The 13,012-nt window shown below is 46.0% G+C and overlaps 2 protein-coding genes across 2 annotated transcripts in view; one reads left to right on the top strand and one right to left on the bottom strand.

Moving 5' to 3' along the window:
* SH2D3A (SH2 domain containing 3A) overlaps positions 1 to 2,462 on the bottom strand; it is a 29,638-nt gene extending 27,176 nt beyond the window's left edge. Inside the window, exon 1 of the mRNA XM_053371505.1 lies at positions 2,000 to 2,462. The gene's annotated coding sequence lies outside the window, so the exon portion shown is untranslated. The remainder of the gene's footprint in view (positions 1 to 1,999) is intronic.
* Positions 2,463 to 12,476: 10,014 nt separating this feature from the next.
* Positions 12,477 to 13,012, top strand: part of VAV1 (vav guanine nucleotide exchange factor 1) — a 66,776-nt gene continuing 66,240 nt past the window's right edge. The window contains exon 1 of the mRNA XM_053370872.1: positions 12,477 to 12,555. Within this exon, the coding sequence (XP_053226847.1) occupies positions 12,529 to 12,555 (27 nt within the window). The 5' untranslated portion in view covers positions 12,477 to 12,528. The remainder of the gene's footprint in view (positions 12,556 to 13,012) is intronic.

The following is a 13,012-nucleotide window of genomic DNA, read 5'->3' as shown; positions in this document are numbered from 1 at the left end:
CTCACTCGATTATTATTTCTTCATAATAATAATAATTTATTTATACCCTGCCCATCTGGTTGTGTTTCCCCAGCCACTCTGGGCGGCGCCCAACCGAATATTAAAAACATGATAAAAGATCACACCTTAAACACTCCCCTAAACAGGGCTGCCTTCAGGTGTCTTCTAAAAGTCAGATAGTTGTTTATTTCCTTGATATCTGATGGGAGGGTGTTCCACAGGGCGGGTGCCACTACTGAGAAGGCCCTCTGCCTGGTTCCCTGTAACCTCACTTCTCGCAGTGAGGGAACTGCCATTGAAGCTGACCAGCCACCACTGATTCTATGAACTTGCCTACCCCTCCCGAAATGTTTTTTTACATATCTAGGTCTGTGTAAGTGTCTATAATTCATGTACAGCGAATGCATTTTATAACCAACAGCCAGTTCATTTTTAGTAGTTATGGGGAAGGTTCCACGTGATTAGGAAGTATCCTGGCAATACTGTGAGTTAATATGACTTTAGTGAATTGTATGGATTGTGTTGATGAATGGGATGTTGTTGTTGTTGTTTGCTTTACATATGTGGGTGGCACTTTGGTCTAAACCACTGAGCCTCTTGGGCTTGCCGATTGGAAGGCTGGCGGTTTGAATCCCTGCGACGGAGTGAGCTCCCGTTGCTCTGTCCCAGCTCCTGCCAACCTAGCAGTTTGAAAGCACACCAATGCAAGTAGGTAAATAGGTACCACTGTGGCAGGAAGGTAAATGGTGTTTCCGTGCGCTCTGGCTTCTATCACGGTGTTCCGCTGTGCCAGAAGCAGTTTAGTCATGCTGTCCACGTTGACCCGGAAAACTATCTGCGGATAAACGCCAGCTCCCTCGGCCTGAAAGCGAGATGAGCACCACAAACCCCCTACTCACCTTTGACTAGACTTAACCATCCAGGGGTCCTTTGCCTTTTACCTTCACCTATTGTGTTTGATATTACATTGTTTGCAGTGTTCTTCCAGCTTTACAATTCTCAGATTCCTGTGTGCCACTTTTGAGCTCAGCGTTATTGAGAAAGTGGGGTGCCAATTTAAAATCCATTCTACTCAACTATGCCATGGGGCGTACTCGGGGCCATATCATTACTAGCAGTTTCTGAATGTTGTCCAATTCCCTTCAACCTGCAAAAGTTGCGCAGCTCTTGGGTGGTGATAACTTTGTGTGTGGAGTTCGGTTTGGTGTTGTGTTGGGGGGGTGGGACAGAGGGATACACATACACACACAAACACGCCCACCTTGCAGTATCAGGTAAGGATACTGCTCCACAACTCTGACCAAAAACTAAGCTGGAATTTGGCACACGGAAACCCCACGGCGGCAGGGCCGGATTTAGGTTTGATGAGGCCCTAAGCTCCTGAAGGTAATGGGGCCCTTTATATGTCCAGCTCTCCTTTGTCAACAACAAATTGTCGCTGTTTTTTGTGTTGAATATATGCTATATGGTCATTTATGGACCTAATAGTAATTTATGGCATTTTATGGGCCCTAACCCTAAAGCCATCTGCACAGAACAAAATATATTTTATCAAAGTAATTGTTGAACTGAAATACAATTAAGAAGTATATTAAAACACTGTTGCTGTATGTAGGTTTTATTTTATTTGTTTTATTTGTTTTTATCTTATATTTTGGAAATGTACATACAGGGATTTTTTTCTTTAAATTTCTTTTCGGGGGGGCCCAAGAGCGTGGGGCCCTAAGCCATAGCTTGACTTATACGTAAATCCGGCAGTGCACGGCGGCGAGAAAGTGCGCGCCGCGAGTCGAGCCGCGAAGTTCCCCTCCCAAGTCCGGAGACCAGGAAACGGCGCTCTCGGGGGGAAAGGAAACGCGGCCGCCCGCGCGCAGCTCCGCCGAAGCCCATCTATGGTAGCAGAGAGCCAGCTCCGTTTTCTGCGCCTGGAAAAGGGCAGGCGGCCCAGAAGCCTAAACCTCCGACCCTTCACTAAACAGAAAGAAACCCAGAGACTCACCTTTCCTCCTTCGGGTGGGTGAGGCCGGCGGCGAGGAGCAGTAAGGCGCCCCCGAAGGAGCGCGGCTCCCAGGCAAGCCCCACCTTTTCAAAGGTGGGGACCGCGGAACTCCCCGCCCCGAGGGAGGCCGGCGGCGGCTTCCCGGTTCCCGCCGAGCTCTCTTGGAAGCGATTACGACCGGGCAGCGTCTCCACGCGAGGCCCGGGCGCCGCGCTGGTCGTTCCTGCTCGCCGTCGAGCCGCGCCTGCTGCCTCCTCCCCGCGGCTACCTGCAGCCGGGGAGGGGCTTCCCCGGGCGCGCCTCGCCTTCCGACCTCGCCACCTGCTGAGCCCGGGCGGCGGCTCTCCTCCAGACCTCGCCGGGCCCGTCCGAAGCGGCAAACCCGCTGGCGACTCGCCAGTGTCCGCTGCGCTCCTGGGCGCGATAGGAAGGCGCGGAGCCGCGGAAAGGGGCCTGGAATGTCCCTCCGCCGGGGGGGGGGGACCTCCTAGTTACGCTTCACAATTATGGAATGAACTTGAGCAAAATAGTGCCGGGGGGGGGCAGGTAAACCCCGCCCTGCATAATCAATCGCAAAATGCAGCGCGCGCTCGCGCACTATTGGAATGGCAATGCCAATCAACTTTTTGGGGGGGGGACCTGCACCCGAAGGGACCTCAGCCCCTAGGCAGGGCCGGATTTAGGTTTGATGAGGCTCTCAGCTACTGAAGGTAATGGGGCCCTTTAGATGTCCAGCTCTCCTTTGTCAACAACAAATTGTCGCTGTTTTTTGTGTTGAATATATGCTATATGATCATTTATGGACCTAATAGGTATCTAAAGCCATTTGCACATAACAAAATATATATTTTATCCAATTGTTGAACTGAAATACAATTAAGAAGATGTATATTAATAGTGAAATACAATTAAGAAATATATTAATAGTGAAATAATTATTAAGCTCTAATTTAAAATGATTTTTTATTCATAACATATTTAATAATGCAAACACATTGGCAATAACAAAAGTTCATTTGGAAACACAATTTACAAAGACTCATAATCTAGTTTCTAGAAACTTGCTATAACATGAAATAATTGTAGGTTTTATTTGTCTTTTATCCTATATTTTGGAAATGTACAGCCAGGTGTTTTTTTCTTTACATTTTTTTGGGGGGTCCAAGAGAGTGGGCCCTAAGCTGTAGCTTGTTTAGCTTATACAGTACATAAATGCAGAACTGCCCCTAAAAGTAGTCTCCTATGCTTCACATACCTGTATTTGTCAGCCTCCTTCCTAAATTGTGGTGCCCAGAACTGGACACAGTATTTCAGGTGTGGTCTGACCAAGGCAGAAGAGAGTGGTACTATTACCTACCTCGATCTGAATTTAGGAAGGATGCTGGCAAGCTGGAATGTGTGCAGAGGAGGGCTACCAAGATGACCAAGGGTCTGGAAACCAAGGAAAATAAAATAAATACATATGCAATGGGTCTTATTCCCAGGTAAGTGTACATACTGCATAGCAGCCATCCCCAATCTGATGCCTTCCAGGTGTTTTAGAATATACCTCTAGAGGATACCAGGCTGGGGGATGCTCCTGCATAGGATTGCAGCCTAAGTGTGGGAGCCAGTGTGGTGTAGTGGTTAAGAGCCATAGACTCGTAATCTGGGGAACCGGGTTCGCGTCTCCGCTCCTCCACATGCAGCTGCTGGGTGACCTTGGGCCAGTCACACTTCTCTGAAGTCTCTCAGCCCCACTCACCTCACAGAGTGTTTGTTGTGGGGGAGGAAGGGAAAGGAGAATGTTAGCTGCTTTGAGACTCCTTCAGGTAGTGATAAAGCGGGATATCAAATCCAGACTCTTCTATACATGTCTATGCAGACTTCTCAGACTACTGGATTCAACGGGACTTACTCCCAGGTCACTGTGTAGAGAATTGCAGCCTAAGAACTTCCTTGGGCCTTACTCCCTAGCAAGTATGTTTCAGATCAGAGAATTAAAAGGTGGGGTTTTTTTAATTAAAAAACCACACACAGTTGCTTAGAGTTTATATCCAATACTAATAGCTAGTTTCCAGGGTGAAACTGCTGTGATTCCCCCACCACGACTACCTAATAAGAAGCACTTGCCACTGAGACAGACCACCATTCAAGGCACCCCAGGGTGTCACGGCCAGGGCCGTCTTAAGCATATCTGTGGCCACGGCAGGCAGAGGCTCTGGGTGTGGCGCTGCTTCGACACGGCATGGCGGAAGCGGGCGAGGGCAGCGAGCTGATGCCTGGAGGAGCCTCGTCTAGCCTCCGCCCCTTCCCTGGCATCCTCCAGAACTTGGCGCCCTGGCGCCCCGCGCCACTTGCCTCTATGGGCAAGACGCCCCTGGTCACGGCTCACTGGTTGAAAACCCCTGTTCTAAGGCCTGGGGTGCCTTGAACGATGGTCAGGAGTGCTGCGGGCAACACTGGCCTCTATCCCTCTTTCCTTCCTTCCTTCCCTCCCTCCCTCTGATGCCCTCTCCCATCTAGGCCTCCCAAAGGCTTGCACAGCTGTTTGTTGCAGCAGCCCTGGCTACAAGCTCCACAGGCGAATGGTGCCTCTGGGGCTGGCCAGGGGGTGCTGGTTGCCAGGAGCTGAGGCAGACTCTTGAGTAAGCAAGCAAGCAAGCGGGTGAGGGAGCCCAGCCAGTCCACCAGCCCTTGCTGTCGGGAATGGACAGACAAGTGGGAGGCCAGGCAGAAAGGTGCCGCACTGGCCTTGTGAACCCTGCCTGGGAGCTGAGTGCCCAGTGCTGAAAGGGAGCCTTTCCGCCATGCAGGCCCGACAGTGCCCGCTACTGTCACTGCTGCCTCCCCAGGCAAGGTGCTGGCCTCATGTTCACCTTTGGCCAGTCTTCATTGGGCCACTAAGGCTGGGGGCATCTTCTTCCCAGGCCCCTGTGAGGCAGTGTGAGGAGGCATCTCTCTTTGGGGCAGGAGGGGGAGCTCAAAGACCAGAAGCGGTTGCCCGGAGGACTCCCAAGGAGAGGAGACTGCCAGGCTGCCAAGGGAGGGTGTTTGAGAAGGGGTGAGAAGCTGATCTCTCCAGGTAATGGGTGGCATAAATGGGCTCCTGAGCCTCACAGGGGTGCCACAGGAAGAATGGACTTGGTCAAGGGAGCCGTGGACTCAAAAAGGTTGAAAACCTCCACTGTGTATAATAATATATTCCTCAAACTGATGAAAAAGTAATAATAATAATAATAATAATAATAATAATAATAATAATTTATTATTTATACCCCGCCCATCTGGCTGGGCCTCCCCAGCCACTCTGGGCAGCTTCCGTAGAAACCAAAAATACAGTAAAATATCACACGTTAAAAACTTCCCTGAACAGGGCTGCCTTAAGATGTCTTCTGAATGTCAGGTAGTTGTTTATTGCTTTGACATCTGCTGGAAGGGCGTTCCACAGGGCGGGCGCCACTACCGAGAAGGCCCTCTGCCTGGTTCCCTGTAGCTTTGCTTCTCGCAATGAGGGAACCGCCAGAAGGCCCTCGGAGCTGGACCTCAGCGTCCGGGCAGAATGATGGGGGTGGAGACGCTCCTTCAGGTATACTGGACCGAGGCCGTTTAGGGCTTTAAAGGTCAGCACCAACACTTTGAATTGTGCTCGGAAACGTACTGGGAGCCAATGTAGGTCTTTCAAGACTGGTGTTATATGGTCTCGGCGGCCGCCCCCAGTCACCAGTCTAGCTGCCGCATTCTGGATTAGTTGTAGTTTCCGAGTCACCTTCAAAGGTAGCCCCACGTAGAGCGCATTGCAGTAGTCCAAGCGGGAGATAACCAGAGCATGCACCACTCTGGCGAGACAGTCCGCAGGCAGATAGGGTCTCAGCCTACGTACCAGATGGAGTTGGTAAACAGCTGCCCTGGACACAGATTTGACCTGTGCCTCCATGGACAGCTGTGAGTCCAAAATGACTCCCAGGCTGCACACCTGGTCCTTCAGGGGCACAGTTACCCCATTCAGGACTAGGGAATCCTCCACACCTGCCCGCCTCCTGTCCCCCAAAAACAGTACTTCTGTCTTGTTCTGCTGAAATTAAAAATTCAGCAGAACAAGAGCTCAGCTTCCCACCTTACAAGGATATGAAGTATTCCCCAGCTCTTCAAAGCTGAGATTTGCTCAAACGGGCCACTGCATGCCTAGTGTTTGAACCTAGAAACACAGCAGTAGTTCTTATTGGTCCTGGTTCTGCTTGAACCCAGCCCACTTTCACATATGCCAGTGCCATCACAAATACTGATTCACTCCCACCTTGGCCTTTCAAGCTATTGCATCCTCTTGTGTTTTGAATACTTCGCTCTGATGACTCAGTCCTAGAGAATGTCTTCGCCTGGATACTTAGAATATTTTTCTTAAACTCTGGTATACATTGCTGTATTGAAGGCTTCAGTAAGATCTTTCTGCTTTATAAAGAACTACCTAAAGGAGGGTGCTCTTTTGATCTCACCCATTGCAAGTCAGATTTGAATAATTCTTGAACATGAGATACACATTCACGTTAAGCGCAGCTCACATTTCCGCTGAGGCTCTTTTTCAAAAGGAGAAATCCTGCTAAACCAGCTGTTTGGTATGGAGTGGGGAGGTAGAACTGAACCCAGTCTCTTGGTAAGCTGAGCAGCTGATTGCAATATTTTATCTTTTTTACTTATTTTCAATACATTTTTTTAATCAACTGGGGGGCTGCGTCTTTTATTATTTATTTGTTTCAAATATTCATAGAGTGCTTTTCTATTTAAAGCAATACCCAAAAGCAGTTCACAGCCAAAGCAACTAATTTTTTTAAAAAAGTGCCACAGACAATAAATAAATAGAGGATCAGAAAAGCAACTAAAAGACTATTTAGCAATATTGTGTGCTATGAAGAGCCACTTATAAACCACTGCAGTCCAGAGCCTCATAGCTGTACTTGACCACTGTCCATTGTTAATTTCCACCTTTTCTTCTTAAAATACCAAGAGGCTCCTTCTCAGCTCATAGACCAGATGCTTAAGGCAATATCCAATTAAAACCAAATCTCAAAGAACACTTAAGTATGCAGATTTTGGCAATAAAAGGGAAAAGTAGTTTAGGAAGGCAGAAAGCTCACAAAGGAGTGGAGAAATCGATAACTTTATCATTTTGACAGGAGAGTCTGAGTGGCTAGGGAGACTTAACTACCATGTTAAGCAGTATATTAATTGTCTAAAATGAATAAATAATCAATAATTTGGACGCTTAGGGGCTTTCTGTTCCCATCGACTTATTGTAGGGCCTTACACAATTCACCTCACTTCAGTTTCCATCCTATAAATGCAGTGGAAGTAAGGGCAAGCAATAAAATATTATAAATTGCATTTGCATATTTGCCAGGCTTATTCCACAGGTGGCTGGGTGGGAACACAGCAGTAAGTTGTTTTTTTCCTGGAAAAGGGTTAGGATTGGTTTAGATGGCACAAAAGCTCTTTTCAAACTCCTGGACCACTCTTCTGAGTTTGACTTATGAGCAACAAATTATGCATTTGTTCTATGAAATATAGCAAGAACACAGCACAGCCTCAGGGGGGTTTTTTGGGGGGGGAGGTTGCTACCCAAAGCAGTTGCACTGCACCATCCAGAATGCTGGCTGGAGCCCCCACATTCAGCCCCTCCCCCAGTGCCCCTGAAAATACTGCTGTTCCAAGTAGCAACATTGGTTGCTTTTGCACAGCCTGCACAGCTGCATCCTGCAAGCAGAAAAATGTGAATGTCAGCTGAAGCTACAGGCCCTTTGCAGATCCCAGATTAAGTGGATGAAGCTGGTTTATTGCCAGCTGCCAAGATTGCATTTTATGGAGCAAAACGACCTCTTGTGGGTGCATTTGGTAAAAGGGGGAAGTTTGGTTTGAGAGGAATGCTCCAGTTCTGGTACTCCAGGGCAGGGGTCAGCAAACTTTTTCAGCAAGAGGTCCCTCAAACCTTTTGGGGGCCAGACTATATTTTGAAAAAAGAAAAAGAACGAATTCCTATGCCCCACAAATAACCCAGAAATGCATTTTAAATAAAAGCACACATTCTACTCATGTAAAAACACTAGGCAGGCCCCACAAATAACCCAGAGATGCAATTTTTTAAAAAGGACACATTCTACTCATGTAAAAACATGCTGATTCCCAGACTGTCTGCGGACCAGATTTAGAAGGCAATTGGGCTGGATGCGGCCCCCGGGCCTTAGTTTGCCTACCCATGTCCTAGGGGTTCTGAGGTCTTGGTGTTTTCTTTTTCTTTCTTTTTTTATTGAATTATATTGCATACACAAACAATTAGAACAAAATTTACAGTCATCAAACAGATTAAGGGAATAAATCAAAAATTAATAAGGAAAAGTAAAATTATAGAAGAAAAAAGGAAGAAGTATAAAAGAGAAGAAAAGGAGAGGGAAAAGAATATATATGGATATATAACTAGGATATCAGTAAATCACTCATTGTTAGACTAATATTTCACAAACAGATTGTTAAATTAAAACACAGAGAACTACATACAAAGCTACCTACAAAACAACAAATAAAGACTTCTGCCAATACCACAGCAGTTCATTGTTCTTAGTAAAGATACTTTCCTGTATTTCAATTGGTTCCTCATCTTGGTATCAGGACACTATTGCTTTTGCAGTGTTATTCTAGGCAAAACCATATCTTAGGTGCTGAACCTTGATTTATCAGGTAGTTGTTTAAATGATCCCATTCTTTCTTAACTATTGTATTAGATTTGTCTCCTAATACACCTGTTAGCTTCGTGAGTTCCAAGTACAGTGGTAGCTTGGGTTACATATGCTTCAGGTTACATACGCTTCAGGTTACAGACTCCACTAACCCAGAAATATTACCTCGAGTTAAGAACTTTGCTTCAGGATGAGAACAGAAATCGTGCAGCAGCGGCAGCAGGAGGCCCCATTAGCTAAAGTGGTGCTTCAGGTTAAGAACAGTTTTAGGTTAAGAACAGACCTCAAGAAGGAATTAAGTTCTTAACCCGAGGTACCACTGTACTCGGTCAGGTTGCATAGCCATTCTTTGGTGGGTATATGATTTTCTTTCCAATATTTAGCCACCAAGACTTTACCACCAGGTAAAGGACCCCTGACAGTTAAGTCCAGTCGTGAACGACTCTGGGGTTGCAGCGCTCATCTCGCTTTACTGGCTGAGGGAGCCGACTTTGTCCACGGACAGTTTTTCCAAGTCATGTGGCCAGCATGACTAAGCCGCTTCTGGTGAAACCAGAGCAGCACACGGAAATGCTGTTTACCTTCCTGCCGGAGCGGTACCTATTTATCTACTTGCACTTTGACGTGCTTTCGAACTGCTAGGCTGGCAGAAGCTGGGCCGAACAACGGGAGCTCACACCGTCGCAGGGATTCGAACCGCCAACCTTCCGATTGGCAAGCCCTAGGCTCAGTGGTTTAGACCGCAGCGCCACCCACATCCCTCTTAGCACCTACTCCCTGCTTAATTGCGTCGCTCTGTGAGCACTGATTAGAAATTTCATGAAATTTCATGAAATTTCATGAAAACTTCAGGAGAACTCTGGCTGGATTGCAGCATTACTTTGCTCCTCTGGGGGCGATTGTGGCAGGTGCTGTTCTGACCTTAATTAATTTCCCTCTCAAGGATACTGAGGCAATGCAAACTACAAAGATGTTCCATGGTCTTAATAATTCCCAATTTATGCTGTTTTCTATAGGTTGTTGTTGTTTAGTCGTTTAGTCGCGTCCGACTCTTCGTGACCCCATGGACCAGAGCACGCCAGGCACTTCTGTCTTCCACTGCCTCCCGCAGTTTGGTCAAACTCATGCTGGTAGCTTCAAGAACACTGTCCAACCATCTCGTCCTCTGTCGTCCCCTTCTCCTTGTGCCCTCAATCTTTCCCAACATCAGCTTCAGGATCTGTCCTTCCAGTGAACACTCAGGGCTGATTTCCTTCAGAATGGATAGGTTTGATCTTCTTGCAGTCCATGGGACTCTCAAGAGTCTCCTCCAGCACCATAATTCAAAAGCATCAATTCTTCAGCGATCAGCTTTCTTTATGGTCCAGCTTTCACTTCCATACATCACTACTGGGAAAACCATAGCTTTTACTATACGGACCTTTGTTGGCAAGGTGATGTCTCTACTTTTTAAGATACTGTCTAGGTTTGTCATTGTTTTTCTCCCAAGAAGCAGGCGTCTTTTAATTCGTGGCTGCTGTCACCATCTGCAGTGATCATGGAGCCCAATAAAGTATAGGTTATGTTAATGTTAATCATGGAGCCCAAGAAAGTATAGGTTATGTTAATGTTATTTATTGTGTTACAGGTTTGCATGCATGCCACAATGCACATGCCCTTCTTATGATTGTTCTCTCTGTTTTATAAGCATTAAAAAATGAAATAATAAAAAGCTTTACAAAGAATAAAAACTTTGTACATTCTCTGTGCTAGATGCGATCTAAGACAGCAGAAAATAAATTAGCTGCTGAAGCAGAGAAACTGAATGAGGATGTTGAAAATTTGTCACTGAAAATTAAACAGGAAACATGAAAGTGCTACCACACACAGAATGACCTCAAGAACAGTGTGTCGGTGTGTTGTAAGTGACAGAAAGGCAGCTAAAATAGAATAAGCATCATGTTGAAATAAGTCTTAAGTTTAGAAAAGCAAAATAATGAGATCTGCAAAGAACATGGGGATTTGGAAAAAGAAAAGGCCCTGAAAGTGTTGGAGATGAAAGAAATGATGGCTAGACATGCGCAAGAACTTGTGGGGAAAGAGAATGAAAAATAAGAGCCTGAAGAACAAATTGCCTATATGAACAAGAAGCTGTAAGTGAGATATGACAGGCACCAACATTTCCCAGAGACAATTTTTGTTCCCTACAGCTGCAGGGCTCAGCATGACATCCAAAAAAGCCACCTGATCGTTCATTTGGCTGGAGTCTGGACAGTGAGACTTCTTTCAGTAAGTTGCTCTCTGTAGGCTGCTACACTAGAGCAAATGAAAGGTTTATGTCTGCAAAGTTTATTCAGATGTCACATTGGTTTACAACAACTAGCAAGAGTTTCCTATCGTATTATGATGCTATTGTTAAATTGCAATTTTTTTCCAAAAGGGATATGTTTCCGTTGCAAATACAGTGGTACCTCAGGTTACATACGCTTCAGGTTACAGCCTCCGCTAACCCAGAAATAGTGCTTCAGGTTAAGAACTTTGCTTCAGGATGAGAACAGAAATCGTGTTCCAGCGGCGCGGCAGCAGCAGGAGGCCCCATTAGCTAAAGTGGTGCTTCAGGTTAAGAAAACAGTTTCAGGTTAAGTACGGACCTCCTGAACGAATTAAGTACTTAACCCGAGGTACCACTGTAACCCTTTCAAGCATTGCCATCTTTTGACCCAGGGGTCTTACAACTTTGCCACTAACAACTGTCTGATCTCTTGAAATGAATTGGTGATGATGTTTAGGTCCATCATGCCAAGATTAAGCATTCTGAGCAGATTTCGGCAGGTTCCCTCCTTTTCGATATGCACAAAAGCATGGTTAGGTTGGTTTATTTGTGGCCACTTGGCAAATCCATGATCTTTTAAGGGTTAGAAAGCAGAGCCAGGGTCATTTTTTAAATCTAAAACCTTTTCAGGCTAAAATTTCTGCTTAACCTCACAAGAAGCAGCTATTGAGATATCACGGGAGACAAATCCTAAGGGCCGAGTTCCTTTCGCCACCCCAATAAAATATTTGAGGGGGCCAGGCCCTCCCAGAGTTGATGGTCATTGCCATTCGAATGGTGTGAGTGTGCCGTGTCATTTGATCAGTTATGCAGGGTGGGGCTTACCTGGGCCCCCTCAATGTTTAATTCAAGTTGGCACTCCTGTGATCATATCAAGGTCCCTTTAAACAGCAGCTCAGCCAACCACCTTCCCCTTCTGCCTGTCCTCTATGAGATAATACGTACTCAACAATGAAGGCCATGACATATAGCTGCTCAGATGTTCTCATTTCCAACTGACTGTTTTAGAGAGCTCAGAGGAAAGATCTGTGGTTTTCTTGACTTGTTCGTGTAGCTTTTCTTGTTTTGTTCTTTTTAAAAATATTTAGAATTCGAATTAGCTAGCTAGCCAATTCTGTTGTTTGTTGAGTTTTTCATACACACACATGCAGATTTTAGGATGGATAAGCATGATAAGGATAGGATTACTCATTTACTATGTCTGGGCAGAGCCCTTTTTGAAGTCAGAGACCAGGTGTAATGATATTTGTTGTATATTTTCTCCATACCAATGGTATGAAGATGCTAGTTTGGGGGGGGGGAGCACAAAAAATGTTGGGGCCACTTGGTAAAGGGAAGGGATGAGCCTGCTCCTTAAGATCTTCAGGTCAGGAGAGGATCTTCACCGGGACCAGCCCACCCATGAGGCGGTCTTGAAGCAACTGCCTCAGATGCAGAAGCCCAAGAAACCATCCTCGTGCAGGAACGCTGGCAAGAGTTTGCCGAAACCTCGCAAGAGCTCACCAAAACCTGCCATGGTAGCTTTGCCGCCACACAACCAGGTAAGAATAAGTGCTTTAGCGGGAGTGGGGTGGCACGACAGCAGAGCGGGGATAGCACCTGAGGCAAAATGGGGTGCCATGTCCCTGCTCTTCACCGTGTTCCTGCGGTAGTGGAAAGTGCAGCTGCAGAGCCGTCCTTCCTTTTATATATATATATATATATATATATATATATATATATATATATATAGTTTTTCTTTTACAAATAACTCGTGCAACCATAATTACATATTTGCTGTTTTTTTTAAACTTCCACCAGCACCTCCCTCAATCATCCATTTTTCTTATCTTCACGCATTTTCTGTATGATATTGCCAATTTAATATTAACCTTCCGTCTCTGTTTCTTTTTTACAATATACCTTGTATTATCACAAAGCCTCCTTAAAACCCACTAGCGTTGTCTGTTCATCACATATAGTTTTCAGATAATCCGTAAACTTTCCCCAGTCCTCGAT

This window comes from Podarcis raffonei, chromosome 17, assembly GCF_027172205.1.
Source record: "Podarcis raffonei isolate rPodRaf1 chromosome 17, rPodRaf1.pri, whole genome shotgun sequence".
In the NCBI taxonomy this organism is placed as follows: domain Eukaryota; kingdom Metazoa; phylum Chordata; class Lepidosauria; order Squamata; family Lacertidae; genus Podarcis; species Podarcis raffonei.
The sequence above is the reverse complement of the archived record's forward strand: the minus strand, read 5'-3'. Positions and strand labels throughout refer to the sequence as shown.